This window comes from Plodia interpunctella, chromosome 23, assembly GCF_027563975.2.
Source record: "Plodia interpunctella isolate USDA-ARS_2022_Savannah chromosome 23, ilPloInte3.2, whole genome shotgun sequence".
Lineage (NCBI taxonomy): Eukaryota > Metazoa > Arthropoda > Insecta > Lepidoptera > Pyralidae > Plodia > Plodia interpunctella.
Window position 1 is genome coordinate 2,365,392 of NC_071316.1, and position 16,709 is coordinate 2,382,100.

General features: G+C 37.9%; 1 protein-coding gene across 2 annotated transcripts in view; it reads right to left on the reverse strand.

Moving 5' to 3' along the window:
- The window catches only part of LOC128680224 (uncharacterized), a 30,946-nt gene that overhangs the window by 7,195 nt on the left and 7,042 nt on the right, over window positions 1–16,709 (reverse strand). For both annotated transcript variants that reach the window (XM_053763223.1, XM_053763222.1), the window contains exons 9-12: window positions 16,358–16,534; window positions 15,869–16,119; window positions 15,095–15,258; window positions 182–14,709 (exon numbers count right to left, since the gene is read on the reverse strand). In XM_053763223.1, coding sequence (XP_053619198.1) covers window positions 182–14,709; window positions 15,095–15,258; window positions 15,869–16,119; window positions 16,358–16,534 — 15,120 coding nt within the window. The remainder of the gene's footprint in view (window positions 1–181; window positions 14,710–15,094; window positions 15,259–15,868; window positions 16,120–16,357; window positions 16,535–16,709) is intronic.

A 16,709-nucleotide genomic window follows, 5' to 3' on the forward strand; every position in this document is an offset into this window, starting at 1 on the left:
GGCAATTTTGTCACAAGGTTTTTAAAGTAAAATCGAAACTAATAATATTTAAAAAATAAAAATCGTATACAATTATGAAATTAGCCAAATGTTCGCCTAACTTTGAAAGCATGTTTCCATTTAAATCTTTAATCACCTTGCGCATTACAAGGATATGGTTAAAGTAAAAAAATATACTTACAAGAACAGTCCGGTCCATGTTTTCAGCCCGCACTGTCTCTTCATAGGTATAGTCGTGTGGATCAGCTGAGGAAGGCAGATTCCATGGCTCCTCCTCTGGACTCGAGCCTCTATCAGCCTTCACGTCTTGAGACTCTCGATCGGTCCAAGGGGAACTAGCCGCTCGAGTGTCTATCAGCTCAGGTGGCGTCGGCGCAGGCGCAGGTGAAGCGGTACTATCGGGCGGTTGAACAGTCGCGGCTGCTGCCAAGTTGAACGCTTGTAAGTTATGTAGGGCCGCCGCCGGCAAACGGACGTGGCGAACTCCCGGTCGAGCTAACACAGGTTTCAACCCCGCCGGTCCGATCAGTCGTTGAAGCAACAACGCATTAGTCGTGCCTCTCTCTCCCCCGCCGACTGTTAGTAACTTCGGACCGCGGTTTGTAACAATCGCTATTTGCTGGCCGCTTTTCACCATAGACACAGGCAAGATGTAATTTGCAGGCATGAGAACAGCTGTTGTTGGTTTACCGGCAGTACCGCGAGCGACCGTTATCGTCTGGCCATCAGCGACGATCACGTTCCGCTGAGGCTGCGGCCGCGGCTGCTGTACAGGAGTCTCGTGTTCAAATGTCAATTTTCTGACGATCTTCCGAGGGCTGTCTTGAGGGGAATGACTTTCCAAGCAGCTCTCATTACAATCGCCTTGAGATGTGCCACAGCTGCTATCCTCCGATCCCATAGTACGGCACGTATCTTCTCCGTGAATTGGACTCATATCGCGACCGTGGCGGCGAGACCCGCTTGAACTCTTCTTGCGTTTTGATGACCCTGGATTCGATGGAGGATGCGACCGCCTGCGTGGAGCAGGTTTGTCTTTATCGGGAGAATTTTCGACTTGTTCTTTATATTCTGCCAATATGTATAATATCCTTTGAGTCGTCTGTTCATCTTCCAACGGCTTCTGTGTAGACGTTTTCGGAGGAACCGGATTTATTTTCATATTATTAGGGGGATGCGATGATGACTTTGGTCTTGATTTTGATTTGGAGCCTACTTTTGCAGGTTTCGGCTGAGTTGGAGTCTCGCTTGACGTACTTTCAGAAGTGACCGTGTGAGGTATTTGAACATGGGTCGACGATGTGGGAGAATCGGCAATGCCGGATGAATCTGGCGACCGCACAAAGGTAGACGTCGTTGGGGTAGAAACTGGTGTTTTTCGGTTCACATAAGCAACATTTAATGGTTGATTGTTTCCAATCGAATATAGGACTTGGCTCTGACTGGGCTCTGATGGAGTTGTTCCTACTGATGTTGCGTTATCTGTGGTATCTGTAGACGGCGTGTGAAGCTTCGGAAATGTCGTGGAAGAATTAGAATTTGGTTGAACGGTACTTCTTTCCTTGACTTGCTCGAGCACCATATCGAATTCCCTTAGCTGTTCCAGCGTAGATGAGCTCATGGATTCAGTCGACTGACTTTCTGTTGGTACTTTAAGCTGTTGTCGATTCGCTTGCGCTGTGGGCAAACGAATAGTTTGTTGGCCCAAAGGTGGGGCTGCCGTCAATACCAACTGTTGATACACAGGTTGGTTCGCGCCACCGATGACATTCCTTTGAATCTGGAAGAAAGAAGGGCGAACTACCCTCGACCCTGACACCATCTGCGGCGTCTTGCTCAACATCGGTAGTTTTATCCTCATTTGTGTTAAAACAGGCTGTGGTTGCGGATTCTGATTATTTTCGTTTGAAGTACCCGCATTATTTCCATTTTCTTCAGACGACACTTCCGTATTACTATTTGGTTGAGTTTGGGGAACGATCTTTATTATAGAAGGTTCTATTTCACCCTGATTGGGCTGTTGCTTTTGCCCAGACTCGTCAATCAGTTCAGTGCTAGGCACTGTTATTAGGTTGATAGTTTGTCCTCCTCCTATGTTTACAGGTATTTGTCGGGTGTAAATGACGCCACCATGCATAGTCTGTATATTCATAGGTGCTATAGTCTGCTTTATTTGCTGGACCAAGTTGGTTTGGGCTTGAGATGTTTGAGCCGGTGATTTCCTCAGTAACAATGGAGGGCTATTAATTTGACTTATGTGCTCCAAGTTAATCGCATTACTGTCAGCGGGCTGACTTTCACTGTTCTCCTGTGGAGCATTTACTGCTGGCATATTGGTATTTATTTCATCCGATTTTTGTGTGCCGTCTTCGAAAACAGGTTTGCCAAATGCTTGATTAAATTTCGGCAGACTGGTAGATTTTTCACCTGCAGCTGCCGGCTTAGTAGAAGAGTTCTGTATAAATTTTGCGTAATTCTCTTCATATACAGAGCGAGATTTTATTTCTTGTTGTGAAGCGCTGTCTTTATTTTGCGCAATGGCAGGCGATGGTGACAGACTTTCTTGATTCTCAGCTGTTTTTGATTGAGAAGCTGGCGCTGGCGATTCAATTGGTTGCAGCCTCAAGACCATACTTCTTTGATGTGGAGCATTGAGCTGGATCGATTTTCCATCAGCTGATTTGCAGACAAATTGCACCATCTTCTGCTCATTTGAGCCCTGAACATTTGCCAAATTAGTAAGGAGATTGACTCGTTTCAGTAACTGACCGGTATTATTATTCTTCTGACTGCCAGTATTCACAATATGCAATAATTGGTTGCCACCTTGCTGGAGTCCTGCATCAACTAACGACAAACCACTAAACGAGTTGGTTTGAGCTCCGGAAGCACCATTTGTAGTTGCTCCCGTCGTTCCACCTTTATTCTGAACTATATGCAATACCGGTGTAGTGTTCGTACCACTTATGACTGATTGTTGAGAATTATCCACCAGTGTGATTTGACTTCCTGATGCATTTTTACCTTGCACTATATGTAACACTTGGGGTGTTGCTTGATTATTAGCTGCTTGTTGGTTACTATCGTTAACATTCGTTTGATTTAATGGAGGTGGTAAGATTTGTGCAAGAGCTTGTTGAAGAGCCATGGCATTGATTGCAGTCGTTTTCGGATAACTATTTGCGGCAGTAGTATTAGCACCGACGGCACCCTCACACATCTTTTGAGACAACATGTCAACTAATGCTTGGGTTCCGTTGTCAGCAGCAGTTTCAGCCGTAGTAGTTATTCCAGCAGCGCTCATTGCGTGCGCAATCTGATCAGTTTTTTCAGGGGAACCATTTTGTTGTTTTTCCTGAGGAAGGTCACCTTCTACTGTTTGTTTCTCTTCGGTATTATACATCATTTGCGCATTAGTCTCTTCTGGCGGTGCAATGGTATTTGGTGGATCGTATTCAGAAGTTACATTGGTCGTTTCATATGCGGTAGGCGTATTATTTTCTTCATAATAATACTCATTATTGCTATGATTTACTTCCATAGATTGTATGTCAGAATTCTCCAAAAATTCTGACTTTTCTTTTTCTTCAGGCAGTTCTTCCATCAACTCAATTTTGACCACAGATTTTATTTCAGTCTCAATTGGTATGTTTTCATCAGACGTGGTTACGTTTTGGTTATCGTGTAAATCCATCGTTTGGGTGTGTTGAACGTAATCTTGCATTAATGGGAGACTCAAATCCGCTGTAGTTAGTTCTGTGTATTCAGTCTTTATGGGCGTTGAGGACTCATCGTGAGGGCTGCTTTCCACTGAGCACTGAGATGGACTGGCGTCGGATACATGCGTGACTCGCGGGTCACAAGTCACAGGGTTCTGCGCAGCAGCACTAACAGGCAATTGCCCGACCTGTACCACTTGCACAATAGCTTCAAATGGCCGTGGCTCCATAAAATTTTGAATGTAAAGATCAAATGGAAAATTAGTAGAGTCATAAGTGTGTTCAACATCTTTTTTCTTACCAAGCACATCATATTCAAGTTCAATTGAGCTCTTTTGGAAGAAAGTTTTTACTTTATCACGTAGTTGTATATATGTTAAATAACGCTGTATCTTTTCTATTTGATCATCCTTTGCAGCGTTCATATTATTGCGATTTTGTTCACAATCTTCGGACAGTATAAACGGCTGAGGTTGCTTTACGTCCGACAGAGTCGCAGCCGAAACTTTTGAATTGTCATCTACATCTTCTAAATTTTGTATGACTCTGCCGGACCCCTCACCAAAACCCATATTGAAATTTATTTCGTTGATGTCTGATGAAGGTTCGGTCTTTTCTGTGTAATTTTGGTTTATTTCTTCCTGTAATGTTTGGTTTAAGATCTCAGGTTCATAAATAACATTCGTTTCCATATCTGTGAATAGAGTGCACTGAGATTCTATAGCAAGCTCGGGCTGAGAAACACACGGACCTTTTATTGGCCAATCTTTAATTGTCTTATCAATGTCCAAATAGTCTTTATGAAATGGTTGCGTATAAGAAAATTTGAGAGAACTCGAGTAATCCAAAACACGTTTATACTCTTTGGTATAACCCTGTTCAAGTATAGCAGCAGTTGTAATTTTGGGATAGTCAATATTCTTTCCTTTTCTATATTTTTTCGGCGTGGGTTTAGGATCTGAAAAATCTATCTTACGCTTTAAATGTTGCTTAGAATTCAAACCGTATTTAAGTGGTTTAGAATACGTCATTTTAGGTATATTAACTTCCAACATATCTTTATTATCATCTCTGTCAACCACATCTTCAGCAACTTCTGTTTCTTCAAATGTTTCAGTTATATCTTCATAGCTGCTATTAGGTGTGCCCACATCGCTTGTACTGTCGTCTATTGGATATAACACATACACAACTCCGACATCGGGATCTTCAATCTCAACACCTCTCAACATACATTTACTTCTATCTTCATCATCGTTGAATACATTATTAACACAAGGAGTTATATCATCATCACCCTTTTCATATGTTTGCATTTCTGCAGTTTCACCAGGAGCTCGAAGTAAGTCAGTATATTCGTGGTCTGGAATAGGATTTTGTACGAAAATCTTGTCTTTCCGTTCAGCTTTCGAATTTTTTTCGTAACAGCTTTCAATGCTTATCTCAGCACTAGTCAGTTTACCCACAAGAAGTTCATTGTCAATATTTTCAACATCTCCACATGTTACTTCTAGACCTATACAGCATTCGTTTTCAATGTCAGCTATCTCTGGGCAAATATTTGCATCATGTATACTTTTATCAATACATTTGTTGGAATATGTCGTGCTGTCACTATGATAATCCTCTGGATTTTCAACTACTATGTTTTCTACAAGTTGTTCGTCATTAACTTGCTCAACCCCTTGTTTTTGTTTTTTATCTTCAACATCCTGAATTAAATCACCCTTTACAATATTTTTGTATTTTTTAAGATCAACTACATCCTTGAAGTATTCGGTAACAGTTACATCATCCAATTGGGCAATATTGTTAATGGCAATATTTTCATTAGGAGGCATTGGCTTATTAACAATATTGTCATATAAGTAAACTTCTGAATTATCTTTTTCAAAATTAATTTCACTTTGGTTTTTGACCAAATTTTGTGATTTCGCGATTTCACCACTCGTAATATCCTGATTTAATTCAACGATATTTTTAGATATTCGTCGATCAATGTTATCATATTCCACATTGGTATCAGTGATTTGGAAACTTTCAACTTCTATTGTATAATTAAATTGTCGGTTACCTATTGTCAATACTTCTGATGAGTGTTCAGAAACATTTAAATTCAATACGTCACTTTCTAAATGTTCATAATTTTCTTGACATGGGCTCATTATTTTGTCCTTTCCATCAGATTGTTGGTCTTGACTTGGTATTTTAAATTCCACTACTTTTAATCCCTCATCATTTTTAATTTCAATTATATCTGTAATATGGCATTGTGGACTTTCACTTTCTCCTAAATAGCTATCAGTTTGTGAACTTTCCACATCAGTTGTATGAGGTACGCTTGATACAATACCAACAATTGCAGCATGTTCAGATTTTTCTGCTAGTGTAGAAATTTTGTCAGCACAGTTTAAACTGGCGTAAATTGATACCGAGTTATCATTATTGTGTGAGTCAATTACATTATCCATAAGAAAACTTCGATTTGGCATTATGTTGACTTCGAGAACATCTTGATTTTGGGCAAAATCTTCTATTTCTTCTAAAGTTTTGCTCTCGTTTGTAATATTTTCCATGATTTCCAGTCTACTTTCAGTTTTGCATTCATATGACGCTGACGCATTCTTTGTTATAGAATTGTTCCCATTGACATAGTTTTTCATGATCTTATTTTGCATTTTATCGTTACAAGCGGTTTTCGAGTTTTTGATTTCTTTTGGAGATAATTCAGAACAAGTATTAACATAACTATTATCTATATTTGTGACGATCACAACGTTTTGATTATGTTCTTTACACACATAAATATCTTTGTTGGTAAAATCGTCTATGATTTCAGTTTTGTTGCCCTGATTTCCGTTTGATACTAGCTGAGGAATATTATTGATATGATGCATTTCATTTTCCACGATAAAAGGTTTGCTTTCATTGTTACAACCATCAGGTGATACAATCATAGTACAATATTCACCATTAAAACGTTTACTTATTACGTTATTAACAGAATTGTCTTTATCTCCAAGTACCAATTTGGATAATTTATTTGCGACAATGTTATCCGCAAGTTTTGGCATTTTTCTTTTGAGACAGATTGTGGGACTTATATTCAATCTATTTACATTTTGTTTTTTCGATACAGGTCGATACTGGTCTAATACACTACTGTCTTGAAAAAAGAGCGTCATAATCGATACTAAACTGGGCACTAAAATAATATCAACCAAATTTGGTCTTTCTGTAGACAGATCATCCAGTCGTGGTGTGAAAGATCTTTTCAAAACACTTGTATTTTCTTGAATTTCGATATTCTTACACCCAATATGAATTTGCCGCTTTGTTAGCAACCATTCACATTCAAACTTGTTAGTATGGTACCCAGTTTTGCCTTCCTTGTCAATTTCACATTTCTTACGCAAACACGCTATTGCTTCAAAAACCTCAATAACAGGGGAATTTCTGCCGTTTCCCTCATCATATTTTTCAGAGAAGAATGATAAATCTTTAAGTATCGAAATAGAGGCCGTACTCGACGTTTCCGTATCTGACGATTCTATTGTCGCATCCAGTATCTCGTTGGGTATGTTATTAATTTCTACAGCATCAACATCATTTTCAAAACCTTTTAATGATTCAATAATCGAATCACACCTTTGCAGGCTTACGAAACATTGTTTGTTAAGTGCATATTGTATATTGTAAAATTTAACGAGATCGTCACATCTAATGAGCGGCACGAAACAATTCTGGGTTTTAATTGTTGATGTGTCACATGTTGGTGTGTCATCTTTAGATGGAATAAATGCTTCAGGAGCTTGTATTTCATAATTCTCTTTATCATTAACAATGAGAAGATTGTTAATGGTATTTACTGCTTTATTAAAATTGTCTTCTCTTGGTATTTTTTCTTCTCCGTTACTAGTAACTTGCGCAACATCAGCAATGTTGTCATCTGATATTTTCTTTTCTGTTTCAAGGTTATTTGCAATATTAATAATGTTCTTTAGAGTCGGAGCTTCATTTTTGATACTAGGGTTACATACAGTATCAGTGTTACCATCCACACATGGTTCATTATTACTTATGGTACTTAAATATTCCACAATACCAGCAAAGTTGTCATCTGGCGTTTTCCTTACATAATCATTAACGTTTTCAAGGTTTTCATTAGAAATATTTGTATTATCCTCTAGCAGCTGAACTTCATTTACGTTATTAGTATTATCTGCAGGATCAGTGCTGACATCCATACTTGTTTTACTATTGTTCACGATATTTGAATGCTTTACAATATCATTATAAACATCCTCAAGTAATTCATAATTATTCAAAGTTAAAGACACATCCGCAATAAGTCCTTCTGGACAGTTCTTCAAAAGGTCAATACTATCATTGGATGATTCGTCAATATCAATCACATTCGAATTTTGATATTGTTTGACATGATTGCTATCATTTTGACAAATATCAACCATAGGTGGTATATTTTGGACATTAAATGCATCAGTTCGTATAGTTTCATGTTTGCTATTCAGAAAGACAGGTGGTAAACTTACATCGTCTAAAATATCCGAATTACCATCAATTTGGGGACTTAGTGAGACTTCGGAATTATTATTAATATTAGGTAGAACAAGCTTTTCTACTTTCACACAACAATTTTGATCTAACTTGGCTTGATGTTTGGCCACGATATCTTTATCTTTGATAAGCGTTTTGTAAACTCCTGTTTTAGTTTTAAAACAAAAACTATCGTCCTTTTCATCATCATCACTCAATAAGTCAATAGTTTCTATAACAGCAGGAGCTAAATTTTTTGTTTTTACTTGTATTTCTTGGATTCTTGTTTCAATCGGTTTCTCAGGATTTTCTCTATTTGTTTTTGAAATCTGTTTAATATTCAATGTATATTTTCTGTGTTCATTAAAATCGCTCATAAGCATAGCTCGCAACGATGGATCTTCAAATAGAGAGTCGAATGAAGAATGCATTTTACCATAAACAGATGCTTTGAAGACTTTACCATTCGGAAGTTTTACTCTTAATAATTTTGTAACGTCACTCCCTTTATTATTGGATATCTCTTCGATAATAATACTATCTTTATACGATTGTGGTATATTACATTTTTCTGAATTATTAGGACATATCTTGGATGTGTTACTTTCCTTTGGTTGCTCTGATTTTTCATGTAATATCTTATTGCTGACAACATTAGGTGCCGCGACATTGGATGACATCGGGCCATTTGTTGCCAATTGTGGATTTCCTTGTAATAGTTTGCTATTCTCAACAATATTTGGTGGCATAATATTGGAAGATTTTGTGTTATCAGCATTTAATGGAAAATGACGTTTTTCATGTAATATTTCGCTACTTTCAACATTTGAAGAACATACAGATTTATCAGCATCTGCTTCGGAGTCGACGATTTTCTGGAATGCCTCTGTTGATTTTATTTTCACATCACTTTTTTGCTGACAAACTCCAGAAATCTGATTTATTATTCCTTGATTGTCGTTTACAACATTTTTTTCCAAAATACTTTGAAAAGTTTTACTTGTACTTTTTATGCCTTCATCGATATGTTGTGATAGCTCGTGATTTTTATTTGTAGTAGTTTTGTTTAAATCATTTATGATATTAGTGCTAGATTTTGTAGTATCATTTGATTGTGAATTCGTAACTATGGTAGACCTATCGAGGTTTGAAGTTTGTGTCTTATTAGTATTACCATTAGATTCTTGTTCGGTAACATCATTTATAAGAACAGGCATTTTCGGAACTGTGGCTTGTAATTTCTTTGCAAAAATAGTTTTATTTAAACAGTTTGTATCTTCTGGATTTGCCATTCGTGTGTTCTGTATTATTTTCTCAATAGGAGTTTTTGTTACTGATCTTGTTACTCGGTGGTTATCGCCATGATTATTTGCTACCCCAGTATCAATGTCCGTTACGTTATCCAAAGCTTTTTTACTGCTTTCATCAATTTCAATGCTGCTTTTGACCACAATTTTTGACGACTTACGTTTTCGTCTCAATGAAACTTTTTTATTCTGTGAAATCACTACTTCATTTGCATTAGACTTTTCATCTACAACTACATCAGAAGTGGATTGTGGTGGAATAAGTTTTACATTTTTATTCTGTAAAGTTACATCACTCTTTGCTTTATTTGTACTTGACTTCTCACTATCGGCATCTTCAAGAGCCGTTACAGCCTGTGTTTGGACAAGGTTAATATTGGGAATCTTAGAATCCAATAATACATCTTCTATGTCAAGGCTTAGTACAGGTAGAGTCTCACTGACGCATATTTCTGTATTGTCGTTTGTACCACAATCTTTAGATTCATGTATTAATTTAGTTTTATTTTTAGTTACAACAGTTTTTCTTTTAACTTTCTTTTTGTGATTAGTTTTACTTATTACTATTTCGTCGTTATTTATGTTCAACTCATTGGTATCGTAATTTATTTTCTTTTTGGCTACTTTTAGTCTCACTTTAGTCTTTCTACCAATAGGATTTTTATCATTAACATCTGTTGATATATTTGGCAAATTTTTATTCGACGATCGCAGCATAATACGTCGACATGTCGTGGAAATGCTCGTATTTTCTTTACTATGTTCATTACTTGTTTCTTTGACGTTTATTGATGGCGAAGTTTTAATAGTTTCATCCACAATCTCTTCTACAACTTTCCTTGTATCTGATTTCTTCTGATTTACATCTATACTGCGAGGATTATCTTCTGATACAAAATCACCAATATCTTGAGGTGCAACATTATGTTTTCTTGTATTAACTGAAGTTTCTAATTTCTTATGGCATATGTCAATATGAGACAACTTTTTAAATATCGGAGCATAACTTAAAGCAATAGGCGGATAAATGCAGTTATGAACGATCTGTCTATTAATAATAGCTAAACGTTTTCTCATCAGTCTTTCGATGTCATTTATAGAATATCGCTCATTTACATCATTCATTACTTTTTTGCCTGCAGAATTTTTTACCAATAAATCATTGGCAACAGTTTGATCTTGATTATTTAATATATCACTTAAAACCTCTTCTGTGGATATCGAACGACTTCTAGCACTGGCAGGTGCTGTATCACAAACATTAAGGTTTCTACATTCTTGTACTTCAGACAATACACTTCCCTCGTGTTGTTTATTTGAGTTGATATCAGTCATCACATTATTATCCAAATTGGCTGTATTTTCTTGTAGGGGCTGGTCAGTGTTAATCGTGGCATTTACATATCCAGTTTTGACTTCGATATGCTCACTATTATCATTGAACTGACTTTGGCTGCTTGCAGGCAAGTCCAGCTGATTTGTAACATGATGCATTTGTGATGTTTGGTCAAAATTCACCATTGTTGGTGTAGATACAGCAGACGTACTTATGTGGGGAGTGCAAACCGGAGTAGCACAATATACTGGCTGGGGCACGGTAATGTTATGTGTTTCATTCTGCTGTAAAAATACCGAATTAATGTTACTTTGTATAATAGGAATTGGGCTGTAGAACATATCTGTGCCTAAAAGGACAATGTTGGGTGTTGGTGCTGATACAGTAGGTACCACCGTTGGTACTACATAAACTTTCCTTGGTTCCTCAACAACACACGTACTTCTATTAGCTGCATCAAGATATTGCTGACCTAAACAAGGATCAGTGGCTCGATTATTAGTGTTAACTGTCTCATTTAACAAATCTTTGTTGACTGTGCTATATTGGTGATGTAGGTTCGGAGCTGAGATTTTTCTCGGATTCTTAATTACAGGTTTACTAAGTGGCGTCATATTTTCATAATGCGAACTCAAATCACCTCCTTGATGTTTATTTGGTAGTACTTTTTTATTCAAATTTTCATTGTTTGCCTTAATAATATTTTGGTATTGCAGGCTATTGTCTATACTCTCTGGCGCTTTGGTTTTAGTTTCATTTGTTTGACTACGAACACATTCTTTCGGTTTTGTGTATTTGCAATTTGAGACTGAGATTTCATCTTGTTGATACTGTTTGTTCATCGTATGTGGTGGATTTGGAACTTGAATCTTTTCTTTCTGTGAACCACTTCCACCAGCAAGACTTTGTTTGTTCGAAGAATTACTATTTTTACTACAGAGAAGTTTAACTCGTTTCGACCCCTCTTTCGGCAGCTGAGGCATTCGATAGGACTCTTCGTCTGAAGACAGTTCTCCTAGTTCTCGACGAAGTTCATCATCCAACAAATCATCTAAGTCTGACAGATTATAATCTTCCTCTCTGCCCGATATGAAAGGATCTTTATTTTTTGATATTGTTGTAGCGAACTTATTTTTTTCGGAAACCAACTGTTTTTTATCGACTTCCGCTGTAGGTGTTTTGTTGGGTGCATTTTTTGTAGATTTTTTACATTCTATTGATATATTTTGCAAATCTGATTGTGGGGTTTGAACTATAACCGATTTGTTTTGAATATCTTGCGTTGTACTGACTACATCTTTCTTAGGTGGTTGAGAAAAAGATATAACTGACGTTTTTTGAGTGTTTATATTATTTGCTTGACTGATTATGGTCTCAACAGTCTTAGTAATTTTATTCGTCTCTTCCACAGAGCTCGTGCGAACTATTCGCTGATTTCGTAGACTATTATCAGAAGGATCTGCACTTGTTTTCAAAGCCAACTCAAGCGCGGACGGTCCTCTACTAGGAGTCTTTTGTGCTCTAATAGCATTCATCACTTTTTCCCAATCAAGAACGTCAGATTCTTTAGGTTTACCTTTTGAAGTATGGTTCCGTACATTGGCCTTGGTTGCTTTTTTACTTCCACGTCCACCTGGATTTGGTACATTCTTGGGTGGACGTATAAGCAAACTGTTCGAAAGTTTTGAAGCAGGCTGGCTTGTTTCTTTACTCTCTGTTGTATTTGCATATTGTATGAAATTATTATTCATCAAACTAGTAGTCTGTACGGGGTTGCTCAGACTAGACGACGCATTATCAGTTGTCATATTTATTGGCGTATGTGGAGTAGGAGGGACATGACTGACAGCATTTCTGGCAGCATTTATACGGTTTTGTTGTCGCAACATAAGTAACAAATCATTTTGATCTTTTTCAGTTAAATACGAGGTTTTAGTAGCAGGTGGTATCGCTTTGTTTGTATCAACATCGTACCTTGACACTGGCGTTTGAGATATACTTGTACTGGGTTGTAATATATTCATGATGGAGTGGCTACTAGTTGATTGTTCATTTCCTGCTTTCCGGATGTTCGGATTATTACACGACAAATTGAGAGGGTTATCGACGCGAGTTATAACAGTATCGGCCTTTGTTGCTTGCATGTATTTTAACTTAGTATTTTTAAACTCTGACATACATCGCGACAAATCGGTTTGGGCTCTCGCTCGTTGACTCAACTCCTCTTTACGGCTCGCGTGAGTTTCAACTGTCTGTTTGTGTTTAAAGTCGGACTGTTTATTTTTCATGTAGCTAAGACGTGAGAACGTGTTCGGAGCATTCTCTACCTTCTTCTGAGGGGCTTGTTTGGCACATTGTTGAGATATCGTTAGATCCGGATAACCGGACATACTGGGCGACACTCGACTCATCGATCGGACATCCTTATTGACTAACGCTTCAGGACACGCGGTGGGCGCTGGATTAGCAGCTGTTTTCAAATCTATCAGAAAATTCTCATAGCTCTTTGCGTGTTCTTGAGCCTGCGGTGTTCGGTCTACTCGAGACAGCGACGTTGAAACATGTTTTGGCTGTACTCGAGGACTTGGACTTTTGCCCAAAATGTTTGGTGTAGAAGTCTGATTGAAATTCGTATTTTGGTAAAAATTTGGTATAGTCAAAATGTCTCGAAATTTATAATTTACGATTTCTTTATATTTACTGACGGGTCTAGGCAACTCAGGACTGCTAAAAGTCTGTGGTGTGATAGGTTCACTATTGCTTTTATGACTGTGCTGTGGTGGAACATTATGCCGTGTGTCACTATTTGATCTATATAGTGGGTGTCCTATTGACGTTGGATTTAGAAACGTAGATGAATTTCTCTCGGCATTTAACCGGTCCATTTTATTTATGTACGATTTTGGTATTTCCGGGACTATGACAGACTTAGGGCTTATCACCTGTTGAGATGGAAACTCAGGCTTATATATGGCGTTGAGTGGTTTATGTTCAGGCTTTGCAGCGCTTTTTTGTGCCAAAACAGAGTTTTGATTGCGTCTGAACTGTAGCAATTTAGTTATGCTTCGTTTGACCTGTTCACTGACGACACCAGAAGCAGACGGCCGTGGAGGCTTTGAATTCAAATTCAAAAGACTTTTAACACTATGAACAGGCTTCGTTTCTATCGTTGATAGATTTGTACTGCTCTTGGATTTATTTTTGTTACTTGGTCTCTTTTTGGGCTCTTTATTGACGACAACTTCGCCATTGACCACACTGAGTTCACCGTTCATAAGTTTCGGTTCTTTTTGTTCTGATAGCGGGTCGTCCATGTTAAAGAGACCGTCAAATACAACGTTTGGATCATTTCCTTCCGATGCTAATGAGGATTTTCCTTGACTATCATAATCGCTATCCGATATTGTTAGACCGAGCTCTGTTGTTACTTTTACGCCTATAAGTGACGCTAAAGACCCAGCTTTGGCAATCTTTTCTTTCTTCTTCCGTTCTTTCTTCTCTTTCCTCTTCGCTTTGTCCTCTGGATTTTTCGATTTCTTCTTTTTCTCTTTACTCCTCTCTTTGCTGTGAGGTCGTTCTTTCTTCTTATCGCCTTTATTGGACTCCGTGAATGTGCTTAGTGGATCTGATTCATCATCGGATGGTAGAACCAGTTTTTTAGACTTCTTCTTTCGCCTGAGACGTATTTCTTCCATGTCCTCACTCGAGTACGCAGTTTCTGTGGCCTCGTGATCAAAGAGTTCCTCTTCCCAGCCGACCTCCTCTTGCAACTCCACTAAATGCTCGTAACCTAATTGTGCGACGAAATTTTTCAAGTTTAGTTTTTTAAACGTATTTCGATTACATTGTAATTTTTTAAATGCGATGTTTCAATATTTTGGTTTATTTTTATTACATTATTATTACAATTAAATCAACATTGTTCGATATCAACATATTACAATTTAAATAAGATTCGGCATTGCTTTAGTCTATAACCTTCTTCTAATAATCTTGTATAGGTAAATGAATGTTGCCAAAATAAATGAAAAAGTAAAATATCTTTAAAATTGACAAAATAATAGTTAAAATATATTTTTACAAAGAAACCACCAGATGGCGGTATTAGAAATAACATATTATCACGCCCGTTTCACATGAGGGTAGACAGAGATTGGGATTTCCACTTGACATACCTTTCTCAATGCCGTAGTAGACGTCATTCTCGTTGTCCTCCTCCTCAGGCAGATGCTGGTACTCGCTGGGGTCGAGGTTCAAGTACTTCAGTTCAGTGGTGAGCGCCCTAGTGCCGCCGTGAGTGCGCTCCATGTACGTGCGGCAGTTCTCTAGCAGCACCTCCCTGGGATAGAACGGACAATTTGGCTACTTCCCAACTAGTCAAATGAGATATTTTTTCTAATATCGAAAACAACATTTTTTTTATTGAGCTTGTATGACAGTAATGTATTGTGACGTGACGGATTTTGGAGTCAAAACGTACTTGTAATATACTTTAATGAGGCCGAGAAAATGGTAAATCTCGTATAATTAATAAAACTGATCGATTAAAGTGACATTTAGTCATCGTGTTTGGTTATTTTAATACCGATATGCATTTTATTTTATGCCCAGTCAAGTAGCTTATTGTTAAGCAATATTATGAGTTGAAAGTAACAAGTTGAGTTTTATATGTATTCTGTTCTACACATATGTCAACTTGCGTTGCTTTCAGTCTGATTTTATACACATGTATTGATAAATTCGAGCTCAAACTTGTGTTGTTGAGACACCAGCGAATATGTCTTCACAGACAAACTTGTCATAAATTATCCCGCCTACCCATATTTCACAACTCAGTTGACTCTTGGCTTCAGGACGACACAGTTAACGAAAACTTGCAACACGCGATAAGTGTCTATAATAGTCAATAGATAAGATCGAGCGCAGTGAGAAGAATCAATTTTTCTCACCTATCCATATCCCACGACAAGGTTTTGACTCTGGGGCCGGACAGACAAACAGTCAAATCTTGACACAACTCAGCGGACAATCCAAGCGCCTCTCCTTCGGCAAATATGGCCGTGGACATGACGTTTGTATGTTGCTGCGTCTGCTTCAGGTTCAGGGTTTCGGAGGTTTTTACCAAGTTCGTCTGAGACCTGCTGTCGCTCGCCCAACTACCGAATTCCGACTTCGTTTCTTCTTTTGGCTCCTGTATAACCTGGAATGTAATTGAAAATAGTTCAGTTCAAAATACATTGTAGGTGATAAAATTCCGTTTTTGATGCCTTTATGATTTTACTTTTGCGATTAAAAAATGTTTTACTTTAGATTGTTAAAATTTTATATATTAATTTTTGGGTAAAACTTTGTATGAAAATCATGTCCGTTCCGCTTTTGCAGAGAAATTCACACCGGTCGTAGCCGCGGACAAAAGGAAGTGAAGCTAAATAAAGCACCTGTTTGGTGGTGAGCCGCGGCTGAGCGCAGATCTTATCGTACATAGCGGCAGTGGGATGCACGGAGAAGGCGGTGAGCACACACTCGCACTGGATGCGGACGCTGCAGGCCAGCAGTGACCCCAGCGACGTGAACCAGCTGGCCAGCGTCTGCTCCGTGCTGCGGGCTTCCGCTTCCTGAAAACAAATACTCTTTGTTCTCTTAACTAATAATTATCAAGGTCAACATGTAAATAAATTTATTTGTTGCACCGTTTACATAAGAAACTTTGACACCTGTAAAAAGAAAGAAATAAAAAGAACTCTTTATGTACCATTAACAGAAAAACTTAGGTATTATAACCAATTTTAA